At 42.1% G+C, this 22,025-nt stretch overlaps 1 protein-coding gene across 4 annotated transcripts in view; it reads right to left on the bottom strand.

Annotated features, from left to right (window-relative positions):
• Positions 1 to 22,025, bottom strand: part of KIAA1210 (KIAA1210 ortholog) — a 90,227-nt gene that overhangs the window by 32,949 nt on the left and 35,253 nt on the right. For all 4 annotated transcript variants that reach the window (XM_077826971.1, XM_077826969.1, XM_077826970.1 and 1 more), the window contains exon 2: positions 6,347 to 6,423. In XM_077826971.1, coding sequence (XP_077683097.1) covers positions 6,347 to 6,413 — 67 coding nt within the window. In that variant the 5' untranslated portion in view covers positions 6,414 to 6,423. The remainder of the gene's footprint in view (positions 1 to 6,346; positions 6,424 to 22,025) is intronic.

The following is a 22,025-nucleotide window of genomic DNA, read 5'->3' as shown; positions in this document are numbered from 1 at the left end:
GGGAATGGGGTCAGGGCATGGGAGCTTGTCTCACTCCGCCCACCCAGCGCTCCTGCTGGGGACCCGCATCACGACCCGCTCTCTGGCAGGAGAGCCTGGTGGGTGGGGGAGGCCCCCACACTCCAACCCAGTTTACTGGAAGGAGTGCCGGGCAGGAGCCCGGGGGGACTGAAGGCGGAAGGGGTGGGGAGGGGCTCCCCGCCTGCTCTGGCCCAGGGCCCCACAAAGCCCTAATCCGCCTCTGAGGGTACTAGCCCTTTAAGGAGAGAGGAGGTTGTTACCCCATTCCATGTGTCCAGGGAAGCAAAGGAAGCAGTCACTGGGAGGGAGGAAGATGGCCCCAGGGAGTAGTCAGTGTCTGGGACAGGGAAGATATAGGCCAAAATTCAGTGTTACCATAAATACTGATAAAAAAAGGACTTCAGAGCCAAGTGCACCATTACAGGAGTATTTATAAGTACGAGTATGCTGCGGAAATAGTACCGATGCATTTATAAGGAAAAGTACACGTGCCAGGACTTTCAACTCCCATATTCCCAACTGTGCCCAATGGCTGTGCCCAATGGCTAGTAGGCATTTTCCACCCCACCCTACAGGGGATGCAGCTACTGGGCTGGTTCTCTCAGTGCAGGACACGGAGGTATTTGTCTGCCTGCTCTGCCCAACCCCCACCGACGCACTCCTCCGCTGGGCTGGGCAGTGAGTCTCCTTGTGGCCAGTTTAGTGACCGATCAAAAGCAAAGGGGGCTGGGAAGCCATCTTCCTTAGCTGGTGCTAACAGAAAAATGCCCTGGCGGCCGGACCTCAGGGTCTGGATCTTCCAAGCTGGGACAGTGGGCTCTGGGGCAAGTATGCAGAGTGCTTCAAAATACTTAAGTACCTACTGGCACACTGCATCTCAGTCCACTGCTGCTTTAAGGGCTTGGGACCAGGAGCCTGCTAAGGTGGGCAGGACAAGGCTCCCCTCCCTCCCAGCCCTCACAAACAGGTGTTGGGGTGATTAGACTCCCCTGGGGAGGCTCAAGAGATTCATTAGTTGATGGGGCAGGTAACTCAGAAGTAGAGAAACTGGAGAGGGGGAAAACTCAGCCAGGACACAGCCCCAGGAAGGAGGGCAGTGAAAGCCCTGTACCTGAGGGGATAGTCTACAGGCCAGGGAGACCAGGACTGGAAACAATCCCAAGAAGGAGGACTACAAGACCCTAAATTTGAGGGATAAGTGAAAAGGGGTCTTTTGTGAGTGAGTAATATTTAATAAATTAGACACCAGGAGAGTCGAAATATTGTTTGAAAGACCTTGGGCTGTGACTGGATTATTCTGGGAATTCAGAGGGAAACTGAGGCAGAGTGTTCACAGGTCCATCCTTGACCCCAAGGGTTTGCCATGGGATGGTACCTTCCTCCATACACCAGTTCCAGATTAGAGGTGGTCCTCAACAGCATAGAGGCAAACCCTTTTTCAGGAATCTCAATCAAAATACTAATGCCTGGTTCCCAGGGAGCAACTGTGTCCCAGGAATTGACTCTAGTTAGAGAGAGTCTCCCTTGCTCATTGCTACAGGTCCCCCAGAAAGAAACTTCATCACAAAACTAACAAAAACACAAGTATTTCTTCAGAGGCTGTACACTGCCCAACAACAGAGAGAAAGAGCGTGGAAAGACTGTGTAACACCACCACCTAGCGACTCTCACCATACCGATAATAATGAGACACGGCACTTTCCTGCCATGGCTTTCAGCTGAAGACCTCAAAGCACTGTAAGAGATGAGTATCTTATATTATCCTCATTTTACCAATCAGATATCTAAAAAGGGGAGTAAGTGACTTGTGCAAGATCACACAAAGCCCAAGCCAAAGCCCACTGAAGTCAGTAGAGATTCCTGTTGAGTCCAATGGGCTTTGGACCCGGCCCATAAACAGCCAGTGGCAGAGTTGGTAACAGAAGACAGGTCATGTGCTAGCCATTAGACCTCATTACCTCTCAAACAATACAGAAGTCAGGTGGTTCTTCTACTATCTTCAAACCACCACCAGTGCTCATATGAGTAATTAACATTCTAAACGTCTCTCTCCCAACAGTCCTGTACATACCTATACAGCCTGTTAGGTCTCTACATTATTCCAAAAAGCAGCTATATACCATCGGTCCAAAATGACTTATTCTAGGTAAAGGTAAAGAGCATGAAAAGATAACAGTAAAGTAGTGGGGGGGGGGGGGAGAGACACACACACACACACACACACACACACACACAGTATGTGTGTGTGTGCGCTCACACTCATCCTCCATCCCCAACAGGCTTCAACTGCTCAAAGAACAAAATGTCAGACCGCTGCAGGAAAATTTTTAGAAATTTAAAGGCATCTTATGCATTTATTTATTCATTCTAGTGCCAATGCCATTGGTGAGCCTAAACTAACTAGGTGACCCTCCCTGTTCGTATCGCCATGGGTGTCTGGTATGTATGTGTAGCAGAAAACAAAGGCATTACAATGACATCGCTACACATACATACCAGACACCCATGGCGATACGAACAGGGAGGGTCACCTAGTTAGTTTACAGAGTAACAGCCGTGTTAGTCTGTATTCGCAAAAAGAAATGGAGTACTTGTGGCACCTTAGAGACTAACCAATTTATTTGAGCATGAGCTTTCGTGAGCGAAAGCTCATGCTCAAATAAATTGGTTAGTCTCTAAGGTGCCACAAGTACTCCATTTCTAGTTAGTTTAGGCTCACAATGGCATTAGCACTAGACTAAATCAGAAGCTAATGGACGGGGGGAGGATCAGTTCACCGAGCTAGTTGTTCATATAGTAAATTATAAAAACAGGAGTGAAGCAAAGCAAACCAAGAAAGTTGCCATGACTGTTACTGCAAAAGATAAAACTAGGCAATTTCTTCCCTGATTTTTTTTGTTGTTGTTTTAATCAGTATGGTAAATAATTTCAGGATGGATGTCACGGAAGTAGTTTGTAAGCATCAGACAATGAGTAAACCGCAGTCGTTACGGGAGCGATACATACTACCCTAATACAGTTTAAAACTCAGAAACCGCCATCAGTTCCTTAACCATCATTTTAATGTTGGCAGTGCCTTGCACAGCATCTCAAATAGCCATGCTAACACAGTTACGTTCTGCCCAATTGAATCCCTCCAGCTGTTTAAACTAAATTAGAAAAAGAAAGCTCTTCCCTGAAGCTCGCAGAAACTAGCTGTCCCAACCATTATATCAAAAAGCCACTTCAAGATAACCCTTTCCTGTGTGATCTGTGTATTTAGACTATGAGCCCTTTGGGGCGCCACGTCTGGGTTCTTGTATTAAGTGCCAAATGCTCTCAGAACTCAAGACGTAATTCATAACGGTATTCACCTTAGCTTCATGTTGTGAACTGTTGGGCATCGGTTTTGTTTGCTGTTCAAAAAAGTTACCATGTTTCACCTCAGAGGCATTTCAGTACCAGGTGAAGTAACCAAATATTTCACTACGTTCATAAAGCACATTGTGATACTGGAACTATCTATGGGAAAGATAATCGGTGTTTGTACAGTATACAGTGCCCAGCACAATGGGGTCCTGACCCATGACAAGGGGTTCTAAAAACTGCAGTAATATAAATAAATAAAAAAGGAAAAAACTTAAGCAGATAACGAATTAAAAATCCAGCACAGAGAGAGGGAGGAATCCCACGTTAACACAACTGTGTATAAAACCCTTCATCAAACAGTTTATGAATGATGACTCACGATTTTTGAATGCTTGGGATTGGCAATACTGCAATTTAAGACGTATGTTTTCCAGATAAAATTTAAAGGGCTCTTGTCAACTTTAAAAAAAAAAATCATACTGGTATCTGAAAATGTATGGGCTGTTAAAATTACAAGTAACTACTGTAACTGCAAGACAAGAAAACAAACATTTTGTTCGGTTTTTTCAAGTTCATTTACTTTGTGCATTTCACAGCACTTTGCATGTAGCCAGTTTCATTTTTTCCCCTCTCTGGTCAGTTCGTTAAACAGTATCCCCTTGTTGTTTGTGTGATTCTTTTACACAGCAACAGGAGAAAGAAAAACATTTTTTAAAAGAAGAAAATGTGATTGTAAAATGACAAGACAAAATCTAGGAAGATACAGGGGTAGGAGTAACACCTGAAACGATCAGTATCGCCAACCTCAAATGTTTAAAAAATCATGTGTCAGATGCCCCCAAATCTTGAGACTGGCTTAAAAAATTTATGAAATCTAAACCAATCATAATAAATTTTAGGTACTTTTTATTTGCCTTCTGGGTTTTGGGCCTTTAAAGTGCACGAAGGTCATATTTGCAAGCTTTTTTCTCCAGCCATGAGGGTTAGAAACTTCATATTAAAAATATTAAGCCAAGAGTCTCATGAAATACCTTGACTCTAGGAGTTGAGACTTTATGAAAAATGCCAAATATTGCCAGACTTGCAAGAGTAGGCAATGCTAAGATTGTGACTTGAAGGTGGTCAGAGAGTCAAGCTTGTCTGGCTTCTCTCTGTGATCACAGCCATCAACAGGGAACAGCACATACTGAAAATGCTCTGCTACTTCTAGGAAAAAAATCCAAAATCTGTGGAGTAATCTAATTGACTGGAGCATAAACACTGGAAATCTCAGTCTCCAAGGTTTTTGCAATCCAGCCCAATTAAAGCTATAAAGGAGGATTTGATGTAATGCTACACTTTGTAGAGAGCTAAGAAAGGAAGGGTCTTTTGAAAAACCAAAGGAATGGGATAGCTCTGTTCAGTGCCAGTCTCATTAAACAATTCAGTGTTAGCTACAGCAAATCCAGCTCTAAAAGGGTTCGGGGTAAGTTGGAAACAAAAACCTTCTTAGGTTTTTTCATACCCAAATATATATTTAGGGTCAATTCAGCTGCAGACGTTGGACCAAATCCTGACCTCATTGTAATCAATGACAAAATTCTCACAGGCTTCACTGGGTCCAGGCTTTCACTCATGAGATGTGTATTTATGACCAGAACTAGCCAGAAGGAACTTAGTCCTTCCATGCAATAGGTGTCACACAGATGATAAAGTTCACTAGCTTGCACACTCTACTATGAGGAACCTGGGATGATTTGCACAAACTAGATTTATATACTAAAAAGTGTTATTGGTTAAGCATCCATCCTTATTCTCAAAAAGAAAAGGAGTACTTGTGGCACCTTAGAGAGACTAATCAATTTATTTGAGCATAAGCTTTTGTGAGCTACAGCTCACTTCATTGGCTGTAGCTCACAAAAGCTTATGCTCAAATAAATTGGTTAGTCTCTAAGGTGCCACAAGTACTCCTTTTCTTTTTGCGAATACAGACTAACACGGCTGCTACTCTGAAACCTGTCATCCTTATTCTCTATCTTCATTCCTTTATCTTACTTCCACCACCCATTCATAGTTCAATTAACAGACATTCTACTGTTCTAAAATTTGCTTATCTATGTAGTCCCATTTCCAAGAGCTCTAGACGCCCAGCATAACGGCTGTGCTTAACTGCGCCTATCTGCAGCCTTTATAGTGCTACATTGCCACTCCTTACTCTGACAGCTAGCAGTCCTGTGTGCATACAGGTCTCTCTCAGCAGCACAGTTTGATCTATACCGACGGGTGCAGATGCATTTACGCAGGATAAGCAAGAAGATGGTTATCATCTGTGAAGTACTGAACCAAACGCTCCATCGATAGATATTACAACTGCTCCGGAACTACCTCAGCCCACCTTACTGCTGCTGCTGATACGTGTCTCCTGAGGAACAGCCTGAATAGTGGCAAAAGGCTTTTTGTTGTTTAAGACAGACATCTTCTGACTAGACAAGACATTTTCCTTTCTCCCTAGACTGTCGCGCTCATTCGTGGGGCTGACAGAGTGCCAATCCAGGCCACAAGACTGAAGGATAAGCAAATGGGTGGACATCTGTAGCAAACACGGATGCTCATCAACCATGGGGAAGTGCTACAGTGATGACATGGTCCATCACCTCTTCCTTACACAGGAGTTGCCACTGCAACATACACTCAGGGCCAGATTCTAAGATAAGATCCAGGCAAAGCAGCCAGTTCTGCAGACTATGCAGCCCTGTTTGCTAGGCATCCAACATTAGAATTTGAGATAAATATCTTGCACAAATTTATGACTCTCTAGGACTCCACATTGGTTTCCCCAACAAGATTCCCCTGCATACATGGAGTGGCTCTTTCTTTCCATTACGAAAACTCATGAGACTCCAAAGAACAGTTCAGTCATGGCTCCCTTTTAAAGAAATGAATCCCGCTTTCCAACAGCTTGCCAAATTAACTGTACTTGTGAAGAGCAGCTGTTTACCTGCACATTCCTCAGTTATCTCCCCGGCCTCTGGTGACTGCATGACATCTGTTGGCCCTGTAGCCATGATGTAGTCACTGAAATAAAAGATAAAACCGTGTGTTAATTTTTAGTCAATGCACTCAACAATGTTAGAGAGACAGATTCATTCTACCCAGCAAGGACACCGAACATTGCTGAAATGTTCCCAGAGACTAATCACCAAAAAGAGCTTACACAGATATTTTGCACTCCAACCAGTGGCAGATTTACCATGAAACAAATTGTGTGGTGGCAGAGGGCCCCAAAATGCAGGACAAATCTGACAAATGACTGAATTTAATAAGCGTTGCAAGTCGCAAACCAGTCCAGGCTTTCTGCATTCTGCAAACTTATTCTGCAAACTGTGCTCTAAACATGGTTTTTTGAAGTAGTCTAGCAAAGAATTTTGCTTCACCATTTTTTCGCTGTCTCGGCAAGAGCATAACAGCAGCTAAGGGAAATCATCACTTGTCACTCGAAGTCTGTCTGCTTGATCTATTATCCAGCTGAACAAAAGCACCCTCCCTCGCACTTTGCAACAATGCCCGTGATTTGCCACAGGTATGTAATGGTTCAAAATCCCGTTTTTACAGAGCCTGGTTAAAAACGCAGGATTAACTGTGTTAAACCTGATTGGGTGGTCCAAGGCCTACCCAGGCCCACCTGTGGCTACACCCCTGCTTTTTAAGACATTTTTAATCTGCCTAAAATCAAGGTCAGTTTTTTTTTTTTTTAAGCAATAATGAAGCAACACTGAGTCTGGCAGTCAAAAATGCAAAAAAAAAAAAAAAAGGCAAGGTAAGGCAAGGCGATAAAGCTAAGCAAAAAGACAGTTTGTCGTCTTATTTTAAAAATCTTGAAGTATTGAATAGTGGACATTCATCAAAAAGTATGGACGAGGAAACATCTGAATTATCTGACCATTCGCTGAGTTGTGGGGATACCTCAATGACTGCAAAAGTTGAACAAGTGGACTCAAGTGACAATGGAACTATGAAATATTGGTAATTTTGTCAAAGTAAGGGAAGAAACCTACCCTTGTATTATGGCCAAAATCTGTTTAATTGGATATGATAGAATATTTCTTCTTAAATAAACCGAAAATCGTAGGTGCTATGGAAAATTTGAGAAAAAGAGTATAAGGTTGCAGGACGAAAGCAATTTAGAGGTCTTCATGAGTCCCATTTTCTGAGGATGAAGAAAAATGGGACAACAGAAATGAGAATTTGGTTGATTTTTTCGGAAACCACTAAGGCAGTCTACGGTTATTATTTGCAAATTATTCCCTGACCATAGTAAAGGAAAAAAACATTTGTCAACAGGCTCTCTAATTGGAGAAACGTTGCAAGACATATTGCTGATCATGAAACTTCCAAAGCTCATATTAAGGCTATGTGTAAGTTCGTTCCAAGGTGTAAAGTATCTGGAAGAATTGATTCTGTGCTATTGGCGCAGCTTGAAAAAGGAGTGTTCTTACAGGAGGAAAGTGCAGAGACGTGTTGTTGCCACGATTAAACTGCTGTCTTCTTTGGGACTACCTCGAAGAGGACATGATGAGTCACCATTGTCAAATCGAAACAGTAATTTTTTAACCTAACCTTGAATATCTTAGTGAATTTGACCATTTTCTCAAAGAGCATGTGAAAAATTATCAATATTGTGGCTCAGGGAAGACTAACTTTTTAACACACCAAACCAACGATGAATTAATCACTATAATGGCAGAGTGGCTCAGAAAGCAATTCACTGATGAAGTAAAGGATGCCAAGTACTATTCCATAATAGTCTATTCAACACCAGATGTGAGTCATGCAGACCAATTAACATTAATTTTAAGATATGTGACCGGCAATGGTGAAGTTGTAGAGTGATTTCTTTGTTTTGTCCTGCTAAAATCCCATACTGCTGAATGTCTAGAGACAACTGTTTTGGAAATCATTGCAAATTTAGGTTTGGATATCAAAAATTGTCGTGGGCAGAGTGTTGATAACACTGCAAATATGGCAGGAAAATATTCAGGTCTACAGGCAAGACTGAACGATGCGAACCCCTCTGTTTATTCATACCATAATGAATGAAGCTGACCATAAATGGTCAGTTTTCAGAGTGGAATGGTGCCCCCCAGGGGTCTGTTCTGGGACCAGTCCTATTCAACATATTCATAAATGATCTGGAAAAAGGGGTAAACAGTGAGGTGGCAAAATTTTCAGAGGATACAAAATTACTAAAGATAGTTAAGACCCAGGCAGACTGCGAAGAGCTACAAAAGGATCTCTCAAAACTGGGCAACAAAATGGCAGTTGAAGTTTAATGTTGAGAAATGCAAAGTAATACACATTGGAAAGCATAATCCCAGCTATACATATAAAATGATGGGGTCTAAATTAGCTGTTACCACCCAAGAAAGAGATCTTGGAGTCACTGTGGATAGTTCTCTGAAAACATCCACTCAATGTGCAGCAGCATACAAAACAGCAAACAGAATGCTGGGAATAATTAAGAAAGGGATAGATAATAGGACAGAAAATATCATGTTGCCTCTATATAAATCCATGGTACGCCCACATCTTGAATACCGTGTGCAGATGTGGTCGCCCCATCTCTAAAAAGATATACTGGAATTGGAAAGGGTTCAGAAAAGGGCAACAAAAATAATTAGGGGTATGGAACGGCTTCCGTATGAAGACAGATTAATAAGACTGGGACTTTTCAACTTGGAAAAGAGACGGCTAAGGGGAAATATGATTGAGGTCTATAAAATCATGACTGGTATCAAGAAAATAGATAAGGAAGTATTGTTTACTATTTCTTATAACACAAGAACTAGGGGTCACCAAATGAAATTCATAGGCAGCAGGTTTAAAATAAATAAAGGGAAGTATTTCTTCACACAAGACACAGCCAACCTGTGTAACTCCTTGCCAGAGGATGTTGTGAAGGCCAAGAGCATAACAGGGTTCAAAAAAGAACTAAATAAATTCATGGAGGATGGGTCCATAAATGGCTATTAGCCAGGATGGACAGGAATGGTGTCCCTGGCCTCTGTTTGCCAGAAGCTGGGAATGAGCAACAGGGGATGGATCACTTGATGGATTACCTGTTCTGTTCATTCCCTCTGGGGCACCCGGCACTGGCCACTGTCAGAAGACAGGATACTGGATGGACCCTTGGTCTGACCCAGGAGGGCCATTCTTATGTACCATGTTCCAGGCATTCCTTAAATTTAATCTGCAATGCTACAGCTGAATCTTGTGACGGAGCTACACCTTTTTTTGACTTTGTTCAAAATGTGTATGCCTTTTTTCGGTTTCCACGCATTGGTGGAGTATGCTACAATCATGCTTGGAGCAGTCACATGAAACACATTTGATAGTCAAAAGAATTTGTGACACCAGGTGGTCTGCTCATGCAGATGCTGTTTTGGCTTTGAAAATGAGCAGATGATGATGATATAAAGAAAACCTTATTAGACATAGCCACATCAAATTCTGAAAAACCACATGCGAAAACCGAAGCAAAATCATGAGCACAAAAGTTTGAAAAGTACAATATTGCTGTTTTTACTCTTTTGTGGAACCATTTACTTCAAAGAATTAATGCCGTCAGCAAATTGCTGCAAAAGGTTGATACAAATTTATTGAATGCTGCACAATTGTTAGCCTCAGTTAAAAGCTGTGTCATGGAAGTTCGAAATGACTGTAGCTCGGTTGAAGCAGAGGCACTAACATTAAACAGAAAAAATAGGTTTTTCTGATATATCTGATGAGAAGTGTAAAAAAAAAGCAACTAGAGACAATGTTATCAATTTAAAAAAGGGAAAGAAGATCATTGTTAAGATCGTCAGTGTTATTTGTGACAAAGTAATAGTGCAATTGCAGAGTAGAGGTGAATCTCTAAAGAAAACTGTTGATTTATTATGCATGTTTTTTGACAGAAGTATGGACAAAAAATGCTAAAAGCCACTACAGTAAGAAATTAAGTGAATTCTACCGAGAGGACATAGACACAAATCTTTTTGAAGATGAAGTAAAACATTTCATTCATTTTATCAAAAATGATGAGGTTGATTTTGTAAGAAAAAGTGTAAAAAAAGCTAACTGAAGAAAAATTTTTTTCTTCAAATTGAATAAGTTTCTTCCGAGGAAGTTAACTTTTATTTTCCATTCATGCATCATCTATACTTTGTATTTTTTACACGTTAGCAAAATGCAAATACAAGCTTTCATCGAGACCAGAAGTTCTCAAACTGTGGTCCAAAAACTCCATTCAGGTGGACCGGGGAAAGGTTATTAAGGTTTTTTTTTTTTAATAAAGCGCTCTTATCCAAAGCACTTTACAATAGTTAGCTAATGGTACAAACAACATTTGGAAAGATCATTAAGTCGTCCGACGAGATCCTCAGCAATTTTTAAGTAGTCTGTGAAAAAAAGTTAGACTACAAAAACAACCAAGGTACCTCACTTTATTTTCATTTACTTCCTATTACTTATAATATAGGAGAAGGATGAAGAAAAAAAAGGAAAAGAATGAAAAACAGGGGGGAGATAAAAGAGAATGTTCTTTTTCTTGGCTGGGGGCGGGCCCAGAAAATGAAGCTGTGTACAGGACCCCACTGACTCCAACCACAAGTCTTTTCTTCACTTTCAACAAACAACCCTCTTCCCCCCAGCCCGGCCAAAACTTCTTCACAGCACAGCTGTCTTTTCAGGAAGTCAGGATCAAAGCCATTAAATATGCTCAACTAAGAGTATAACACGTCCCAGCCTCAGAATACTGAATCTTTACAGGTTTCAGAGTAGCAGCCGTGTTACTCTGTATTCGCAAAAAGAAAAGGAGGACTTGTGGCACCTTAGAGACTAACAAATTTATTTGAACATAAGTTTTCATGAGCTACAGCTCATTTCATCAGATGTATTCAGTGGAAATCGCTATTTAGTAAACAGCCACAGCTCCCTCCAAGCTACAGTACTTTAAAAGCCTGTCAAAATCATGCAAAAAAGGACAATATGGTTTTTTGTTTTTTTTAAAGTCCAAATACAACTTGAGTAAGAGAGATGAGCTGCTGAGAATTCACATCCTGTCCTATGGTGTCTCCCTCTAGCAGTCATTGTGCTACCCTATCAGCATTATAAAAATGAATTAAGCATTTGCATTGAACCAGCATCCTGGGCTATGCTACACATGTGGACGCTGAGCTCAGCTGTTAGATCAAATCTATTTTGGATTTAGTGCAATCAGCTTTTCTCCACGAGCTTCAAAACCCTATCACAAATAGGTCTATTGATCAATCAAGTTAGCAGATAGCATCATTTTCCCCCTTGACTAAAACAAAATTAAATCTAGTTTTTAAGATCATACAAAGTTAAGTGGCTCCAGTTTGTATTTTCCAATGCTCCTTCAGATACAAAAGCATTAAAGCAGCAGACCACAAAAAAGTTACAGTTCAAATGTCAAGCAACAATGGAAATATGACAGTTTTAGCAAGACAGCTCTACAATAAAAAAAAATCGTGTCCTTTGATGCGGAAGATAAATGATACAATATGCCAGAATTTAAGGAGCAAAAAGTTTTTATTAATAAATATTAATTTAGATACAAAACCTGCTCCAATAGACTTTAATCTGGTCTTTATTTGCCATTTTCTGACTCAAAGTGTTTTGTCGATATTAGTTAAGACTTTCAACATCACATGAAGGGAGAATTTTTATACCAACTTTACAGACAGGTAAACTAATGTAATTGAGCCCCAAAAGTATGAAAAACCTTATAGTGACAGCACCAGCCCACTGAACTGAATAGAAAAGCCCTGCATTAGACACTGATTGAATTAAACCTTTTTAAACTACAGCTGGTTTGAGGCTGTCTTCAAATAACTGTTAGACAATAATAATAATTGAATGCTAATAGGCAAGTCCGGCTGCCATGATTTTTTCATTGTGATTATGGAGAGGCATTATGCCTTTCAGATCATCTCTTCTCTTTCTTTTTCCTAATGTTTTGTTATGTTCTTTCTTCTGTAATGTCTACCTTTCCCATGTATTCTGGTTAAAGTGGTGATCAACAGGATTTCACATGGAAGTTTTGTCCTATTTTTTTCCACTGCTCCTTATATATTGTAAATGTTTGTTGCATTAGATTTTCTTTCAGGTAGGGGAAAAATCTATTTGAAATTAAGTGGAAGGAAAGCGTTCAATAAAAGTGTTCAGTAAAACTGACAAATTTGCAGGTCCCCAGAACTTAACTCATTTTTACAGAATGGGCCAGATTCTGAGTAATTTACACCACTGCAAAGGAGATCAAAATTTGGTGCAATGTTGATTTCATGCTGGCTAGTTTTTCCTGCTTAGTTTTCATCTGTTATACATTTATATAATCACTTTATAATCTCATCTGCTCACTAAGAGTCTTTCTATGACTTCATTAAATTTTGACAGTCATGCTTCTAAATTTAATCATTTTTTTCAATTTGGTAATTTTTTTTTAAATGTACAGTGATGATTCAGCTGACAGGCAGTATCTGAGTCAAATCAGCTCCTGCATTTACCCAATTTTACAGCTGGACTGACTGAGGCATATGGAGGCCAAGTGATTTTTTCAAGGGCACACAAAGAATCTACATCTCGCACTAGATCACATAGCTATTATTGTCCTAAGTATGAAACAGTGATTTGGGAGGGAGAGGAAACATAAGAGTTTTTCCAAGCTTTCAATGAACAAATATGCAAATTACAAAACAATGAGCTCTACCAGAAAAATATTTGTTGAAATATTTTAAACAGCCTCAGAATTTAAGAACCTAGGTCAAGCAGGGTCGTAGTCCACTGGCTATGTTGTAACTTACCTGTACTTTAGAAAGAACAGTTGTCAAGATTATGGATAATATGCCCTGGACTGTGGGCATCTGTCATGGTAATGTAGAGAGAGAAAATGACAAACTATCAATAGAAATCCATGTGAGAGTACAGGCATTAATTGATTGAATCCTTGGAACTTCACCATTTCTAAAGCATAATGAGAGCTGACAGACACAGTGCTGTGGCTGGTGTATCAATACAGCAGATGTATCACTGCCAGTCTTTCAATCAGCTGTACTGACCATGTGCAACATGCGAGCTTTCCCACGGCACTAACCCATTAGGCAAGGGTTTTTCAAAAACGCAATATGTATATTGATTTTTGCTGATAAAAATATCAGGTCAAATAAAGGCATGACCATTTGCAGCAACATTTTCAATATACTCTTTGGGTCACGAGACACTGGAGCGCAGGGAAGGTGAAGGAATTCCCAGAGGGACGACACAGATTCTCTCTGGAGCGGTGCGAAATTTCTCAGCCGGCAAATGGGACTCAAGGGAGAGTCCTGGGCCCATTGCACACCCTGAGTAACCCCACTGTGGGACAAACCAGGACCGAGAGAGACCAGAGGTAGGGTGTTCCCCTCTATGACAGAGCAGCAGCAGAGCCGACCCACAGATGCTGCTGGGGACACAGGATTGCCGGAGTCCCAACGGCTGCTGCATTATCCCCCTGAGGGATGGAATGGTTCGTGCATGGGCAGAGTTACAAACCTACTAGCCCTGTCTTTGGTTCTCTTTCAACTTGCCCCCACAATCTTTCCCCCATTGCATAGGCCTGGTGGTAGCCCCTGCAGTGCAATCCACAGTGCAAAAGGACCCCTTGCTAGGTCTCCCAGAAGCCAGCCACAACCTACACAGAGACAGCATATTGGTTTCTCTATGTCCTGGCCTGTCTGCTCCCATGGGCCGGGGAGGAGGGAATGGAAAGGATTTAAAGCTTAACCATAGCAGCAAGGATTTTGGAGAACACTGTGCTCTTCCCTCCTTGCCATGCCCAATCAGGACAGAACCGATACATTAACGAATTACTTGCATTAAGCACAAAACAACAAAACGGTTTCCTGTATAGTTGTACATATCAAAACAAAACTGACTTTACTGGATCCAATTTGCAGCTGGCGTTCAGATCGCGGGGGCATATTTTAAATCAGTAAATCTCCTGCTGAGATGCAGAGTTATTTTTGAAGCAGTCAATAGGAACTGCCTAGCAATCAACATGGCATTCATCTTTTTTTGTAGTAAGTTTATTGAGTCAACACAGGCCTACAGGCTTGTATCTGCTGCTCCTTCAATATGCAGCTTCCATTAATAACCACAACATTTTTCATAGCAACAGCACTTACACAGAGCTTTTCATGTGGAAGAACTAATGAGGCCATAGGTGCTGGAACTAGGAGTGCTGCCACCTGGCTTGAAGTGGTTTCCATTATATACAGGGTTTACCATTTAGTTCAATGGATCTCAGCACCCCCACTATAAAAGTTGTTCCAGCACCTCTGAAGGAGGCCTCCCAACATGAGGGGCAATGCAAGGATCACTAGCCCCATTTTACAAAATGGGTGTGGTTGAGGGCAGAGTGCTTAGCTGCGTTACCAAGGCCACAACGGGAGGCGGCGACATAGCCATAGTTCCCAGGGTTGTGGTCACACCGCTCCCCTTTGCCAGCTAAATACATTCCACGCCCAAGTACTATACATTTGTAAAACAAACAATAAAAAGGAGACGCGATCACCATTTCCTTGATGTTTGTATCACCTATTTAAGATCACTTGCATCGTTAGAGCTCTGAGAGACTCATATTTTCTTTATATAGAAAAGTCTGAAGAATCAAGGTCACTGTATTTTGCATGGGTTTGGGGAATAAATATGGCTGCTGCATTGCCTCTCTGTAGCGGTGGAAAGGCTGGTGCATCTGCCTGGTCTTTAATCCTTCCTTAACTTGCGTCCTGAGTCACACACCCATCTTGGGCCTTCTGGGAGGAGCCTCTGTGGTGCAGAAATCCACAAGGGAAAGGAGCTGCTGACCCCTTGCTCAGTGTCTCTTTCCTCAAGAATAAATGCTGAAGGCAATAAAGTCTCAAGAATACATGGCCACACATTCTATCAGGCCTGGGAAATAGATATCTTTTTTCCTAAGGAAAAGTAACAATGCAGACTGGCCCAGGACAAGACATACAAGGTTTGGTTGCAGCTTTGTCAACCATTTTCCTTCAGATAAACATGCCAGCTTAATTCAAGCTTTGATTCTTGTACTGAAGACCATACATCATGAGATGGAGCCACATACACGATGGTCATGCCCATAACCTGGTCCTCCATGCTGCTATCCTCCCTCAAGGCGCTCTCCTTAAAACACTCTTCCAGCTGTAGCAGAACCATTTTGAAAAACTCAACCATTTTTGTAGGCCCGTGTGAAAAGGGTGCAAGGGGGAAAGTACTATCCCTTTAAGGGACTGGCTGGAGCCTGCAGCCTGGGGATAATCAACAATGCCCCTGCTTTGCGCATAAGGGTCTGAGTTATATAAACAGGACCAGAAGAAGGCTGCAGACTCCAGTCGGTCCTGTACAGCCCCCATGCACTCTTTCACTGTCCCGATTGCAGGTTTCTTGGTAGATTTCAGGAGAAGGGGGGATTCAAGCAGCATTAGAATTCAGATGACACTGTTCTTCAGAAACTAACAGACAGGTTACATTCCAGCCTGACTTACTTTTTTAACATCTCTGTAGAGGATGGTTCTGCTTCGAGATGTGGTGGTGGATGCAGTAGCACCTTCTTTCTCCAAAGATCTGCTCCTTGCGAGCATATTCAGTCTCGTATACCGGAAGCCAGCTGAGGTCACTCAATTAGGACAAACGGCAAAGAATGGGTCAGACAATCCCCAAAGCTGGTGGATATTCCAATACTTAGATTTACCCAGCCAGCACTAAACAGGTTCTGTTATACCTTGCTAGTTACTCAGAAGTCCAAAACACAGTTCCTTTAAAGTAACCCAGCCTCAGGCTTCCACCTAGTTACCCAAATCAGATATGATGAGGATTAATGAAAAATTTTATTCATCATATAAAAGAAAAGTTTCTACCGATCCCAAAAAATCAGACACATTACCTCCCAGGTTAATGAATATTCCAGATCTTACCCAAATACATGCTTATAGCCAATTCTTATTAACTAAACTAAAATTTATTTAAAAAGAGAGTATAGGTTAAATGATCAATATACATATAGACATGAGTTTAATTCTTGAGGTTCAGATTCATAGCAGAGATGGTGAGCTTTGTAGTTGCAAAGAGTTCTTTTAGAATTTAGTCCATAGGTTATAGTCCAATATCATATTCAGGGTGTTCCAGCTTAACTGGGACCTCAATCTTGCGACTCAAACTTCCCCTGGTAAAGCTTAAGCAGATCTGAGATGACAGGATCAGGACCCAAAGATCTTTTATACAATTTCAGGCCTTCTTTGACAAATTGGAGTCTCTTGGCTTATAATAGGCAATCAGGGCAACTTTGAAGTAGGTCCATCACCGGTACATAGCTACGCGAATTAACATAAGGCAATTGCCTGTTTTTCCACCATTCACAGATGATTGGTTATACATTTCAAAGAGAGATGAATACAGCGATATTCTATGTTTACAGTTCATTTAAATGCGAGGATGTTCTTTTGATCTCTGAATTAACAGAATACAGCATAGACAGGGACTGTTGATTACATTGTTGACCACTACCAATATATATGTCAATATACAAACATTATCTCCCCATGTCTTTAAGGGTTGAATTTGAGTAATTCATCCTGCAGGACACTTAACCCTTTCTGGTCATGTGTCACACCTCCCATTAGACCACCAGGGCAAACACAAGGCAGCGAGCTGGGTTCTGTTCTTGCTCACGCACCATCAACAGAATTGTTTACTAAATTCCACTGACAGGGCCAAATTCTGCCCTCAGTTTCCCTTCTCCAGCCCCCCTGAAGAAGATTCTAGAGTTAGAATCATAGAATATCAGGGTTGGAAGGGACCCCTGAAGGTCATCTAGTCCAACCCCCTGCTCGAAGCAGGACCAATTCCCAGTTAAATCATCATAGTTGATCATAGTGAAGCTAGTAAGAATACTGCTCAACTTTCAGAGCCCCTGAGAAAATTAGACCTGGAAGCTATTGAAACACTACAAATGTGGAACCTCACCGTGGTCTTTGTATGACGAGCACAACAAAACTGGACATTGAGGGCCAGATTCTGATCCCCTCACTCATGTTGAGTAGTATCTTACTCCACAAATAGTCCTACTGAGGTAGCTGCTAGTACAAGTAGGGGATCTGAACCTGACCCTGAGTTACTGGATATCAAAAAAGGATCCACAGCCTCTTCTACACTGGATTGATCTTGTTAAAAATTTCCCACTGTTGCTACCATCAGCAGTGAAAGCGCTAATGGAGACAGGCCACTGGCTGCTCTAAGCAGGCCTAACAGCATGGTAGTTAAAACACTCCCATTGTGATCAGCACTGGTCATAGTGAGAATGAGAAGTTTAAGAAAGAAAAAAAAACCCTCTAGTGACAGTGAAGCTGATAACTGATAGGATCTTAATAAAGACTAATTTGCATGCAGAGAGAGTTTTCATCCTGAAACTTAAGAAAAGGTTAAAGGCCTTTTCCCAAGGATCACAAAGTAATAATAGCCACCACGAAGGCTGGATAAGCAGCAAGATGATATTTAATATCAATAAAAATTCTCTGAGGATCACCAAGGGGTCATAATTCCCTGAGGCCTCAGACAGTGCTCGACTCCATGCCGCACAGAGATCTCCAGAGCAATGAACAGTTTGTAGAAAACGCCCTATTCATCACTTTCTTATTCTTGATTCAATCAAACCCCCTCTTGACCTCAATGAGGAGGTTTGCCTGAGTAAAGAGCAGGGCCCAAAGCCGCTAAGTTCTTTTCCCCCCACAGTTTGCATTCCGGAGGCTTTTCCTGACAGAGTTTCTGAAGGATTTCTGCTACCCAACAGTGTCCGAAGCATCACACTCTGCCCTCCTAGCGTGCGTGTGTGTAGCACTAATGGAAAGCAGCTGGTGTGCTGAATTCTAGTAATGTAGCAGGAGGAAATGCCTTTCATACAGCCACACAGGCTCAGTCTGTAATTGTGTGAAGAGCCAAAGGGATAAGGAGGGGGAAGGGCAAAATGAGACAAAAAACATTCATAAGCTACCCTTCAAAACTAGGTGGGAATACAAACAGGTGTTAACAACATTGGAACAAGGAACACCGACGCCTCTTTATGTTGTATGGTGCAGCATCTCCATCAGTTCATTCCCCTGTCTACAATCACAAGACTCAGGCCCAGATCCTCAAAAGTATTGAGGCACCTAACTTCTATTGATTTCAATGCTAGCCCTTCCACACTACGACCGTGCTACTTGCAACCGGGTTAGCCAAACCCCCTGCATAATGATCTACAGCATGTTTTCTCCAAGACGTTTTGCAGGAAAAAATATCCTGTCCACACAAGTCAGGAAAAGTATGCTGGAACCATGTTTTAAAGGATTGAAGCACATACAGTTAGGACCTCAGTGTGGGCAGGATTTTAGCCAATATTATGGGCCAGACAGATCCTTTGCTGTTGTAAAGCTATATTGATTTGCACCTGATAAATTGGTCAAAACTCCCCCCCCAGCAATTCGTCCTCTTTAAACTGCCACCAGGAAACTTTTAGGAGACAATTGGAATGAGGCTGCCCATTCCCAGATGTCTTGTTCTTCCACAATGACGATCCATTATTTTAGGATGGGAATCAGCAGAGAGTTATCCAGGAACTGCACTGGGAGACTTAAGTGCATTGTTGGCCTTACGTGAGCTTTTCAAAGCTTCTTGACCCTGAGAAATTTGGGGGTGGTTTGGGAAACATACATTTAAGATCCTCGAGGATAGTGCAGAACGCTGACTTCACCAGTTGGAGAGTGGACACATCCAGAAAGCCTTGCTGCCCATGGAAATGTTGCAAGAGCTCAGCAACAGGAAATGTCAAGCCACTATCGCTAAACAGCAGACATTCCTCATGCTAACGGAGTCAAAATGCCAGAGACTTTGGTATCAGGATGCAACCAACTCCACATGCTTAAAAACAAAACAAAAACGATTCAAATAGCTAGGCAATGGGCATGCTGGAACTGCTGTCTACTGTACTAAATACAATCCTTCCACTGTTACCTGGTCCTCTCCACCCCAAACTGTTTAGCTCCACATTTTGCATCTCATCCTACGTTTAGACCTTAAACTCTTTTGGACACAGATTGTCTTTTATATGATAGCCTAGTGGATAGAGCACTGGACCAGGACTCAGAAGACATAGGTGCTATTCCCATCTCCACTGCTGGATACTGTGTGAGCTTCATCACCCTGCGGCTCAGTTTCCCCATCTGTAAAATGGGGATAATGATACCAAAAGCACTTTGACATCAATGGATGAAAAGCACTATGTAGGAGCTAGGTATTGTTGTTATAATTACAGTGCCTAGTACAATGGTCTTCCAGCCCAATTGGGGCCTCTTGCATTTTACCACAATACAAATTATAAATGGCAACAACAACAACATTGCTGGTCTACATCCTTGATATATCTACATGTCTGAGTCTCACAGTTATCTCATCTAAAGGCACAATCTTATTGTAGGTAACAAAATCGAAAGGACCTGGACCCAAAAGAGAGATTCTGGAGTCTTTTTAATAATGAATTATACTTCATAAACACTAACAATGGTGAAGAAAATGGACTAAAACAACAATGAACTGAATGCCAGTTTTAAGACATCTGATATTAAGAGTGTGTCTAAACTTTTTTTAGATCCTCTCCAAAAACAGCCAATTATCCCTCAATTGGTAGGTTACAAAGTAGCTAGGGGGGCGAGGGACGGGGCGGGGGGGAAACACTTCACATAGATTGAATTTCCCTGGGCAAATTGGAATCCAAGAGGATTTAATACAGATATTTAGTGACCCAGGAATTCGAAGTGCATGGAGGAAAGGAGATGCTGGCAGAAACTTTCAGAGGTTTAGCTGTGCCATAAGAATTCACTCTAGTAAAAAACAGTCAGTCAATCCTCTTTAGGTTGTGAGAGTGCAAATAAAATACAGGCTTGATAATCTCAGATGCTGCTCTTGGCAGTAAATTTGGGAAATCTCTCTTCATCTGCCCTCCCACAATCCAGCTGGTGGTAACATCTACTGCAAGTCCTCAGTGTGGCCCATTTTCGTGACATTTTCACCATGACAAGATTTTGGCAGGGACCAGAGACCAGCCTCAGGAGGACAGAGAATTTCCAGCCCTCTAATGAATTTAAGCCCTTCCTGGAGAGAGAATCCCCCTCTGATTGGCTGCTTAACCCACTGCCTTCCTCTTGGGGCTGAGCAACCAATCAGAGCTGCTTCTGGAAAAGCTCTGTCCCCTTCACCTCAGCAGCCTAAAGCCAGTCTCAGAGGAGAGAGCTAAACTCCCCTTCCCCGTCCCCTCCTAGGAGCAACAGGCACTGGGGGGCCCCAGCTTCTCCTCCTTCCCTTGGCAGTACCCTGCCTGGGAAGGAGTGGGTGGGGTGAAGAGCTCCTGGAGCTGGCCCCCCAGCCTGGAAGGGAGAGAAGGAACCTCACTGCAGCACCCCCAGGCCTGGGAGAGTGGATAACCCCTGGACGGGCAGAGGGGGGCAGAATTAATAGGATGGGGGCTGGGTATGGGAACAGAATCAATTTAGTGATGAGGTGGGGGTCGAGCTCCTTCCGTGGGATCTAAAAAAATCACCTCATCCAGTAAATGGCAATGGGATGCTGGCCAGTGAGAAAGTTAAAGCAGGAAGGCCACACTTCATGTGCACAATGGGATCAGATCCTCAGCTGGAGTAAATCAGTAGAACCATTGCTGATTTACACCAGCCAAGAATCCAGCCCTTTGTATTTTAGACATGGAGGAGCACATGATGCACTGGAAGAAAACAAGCATCTATAGATGGTGCATCAAAGAAAATGCAAAGCAAATATTCGGAGAAGGAGCTGAAGGGACCAACATAGGGAAGGAGGAGGAGGAGGAGGAGGAGGAAATAAGAACTGAAAATAAATATTAGAAAAAGAAGGGGTAGGTGGGGGCAGAATTCTGTAGGGTCTTTGGGGTAAGGCCATGAGCTGCAGAGAAGGAATTAAGGAGGGAACAATGATACAATTTGTATTTTTTTAAGAAGCAAGAGGGATTCCACCTGGTGGGTTATTCTTGTGACGATGGGGCTTTTTGTACCATTAATCAGGGCCTTATTTAATTACAAATCTAGTAAATTCCCATTGTTAAACACTAGAGCTCAGCCTAGGGAAGGAGAACACTCACTTGATCTATGGGGTATTTTTAGAATTACTAGAAGAGCAGAGATCTGTTTCTTATCACAGCCCTTTCTTTGATCATTCATACTCTAAAATGTAAAACCTAAACCACAAAAACAGACCAACTCTTATCTGTAGGGAAACAGGAGAAAGTTGTCCAACTTTGCTCATCCCAGTAAGAGTCAGAAACAGAAAGCCAGCTTTTTACCTTAAATAATTTTCCCCTTCTTGATCTACTGGGGGTGCACACAAGATTTAATTCAAACTGCTGATGTGAATGGAGGCAGGTATTTTTAATCCTGGTGATTACTCAATGAGCTCTGGCTTCGTTTTCCTGCTGTCTGCCTTTTATACCCTTGCTAGTGTGAACAAGTCCCCCAGAGCCTGGCCAATGTAAGCCTCAGGGAATTAGCTCCAATTGGATTTAAACGGGTGTCTGAGGTCAC

Source organism: Eretmochelys imbricata, chromosome 9, assembly GCF_965152235.1.
Source record: "Eretmochelys imbricata isolate rEreImb1 chromosome 9, rEreImb1.hap1, whole genome shotgun sequence".
Lineage (NCBI taxonomy): Eukaryota > Metazoa > Chordata > Testudines > Cheloniidae > Eretmochelys > Eretmochelys imbricata.
Note: the sequence above shows the minus strand (reverse complement) of the source record. Positions and strands in the feature narration are given on the sequence as shown.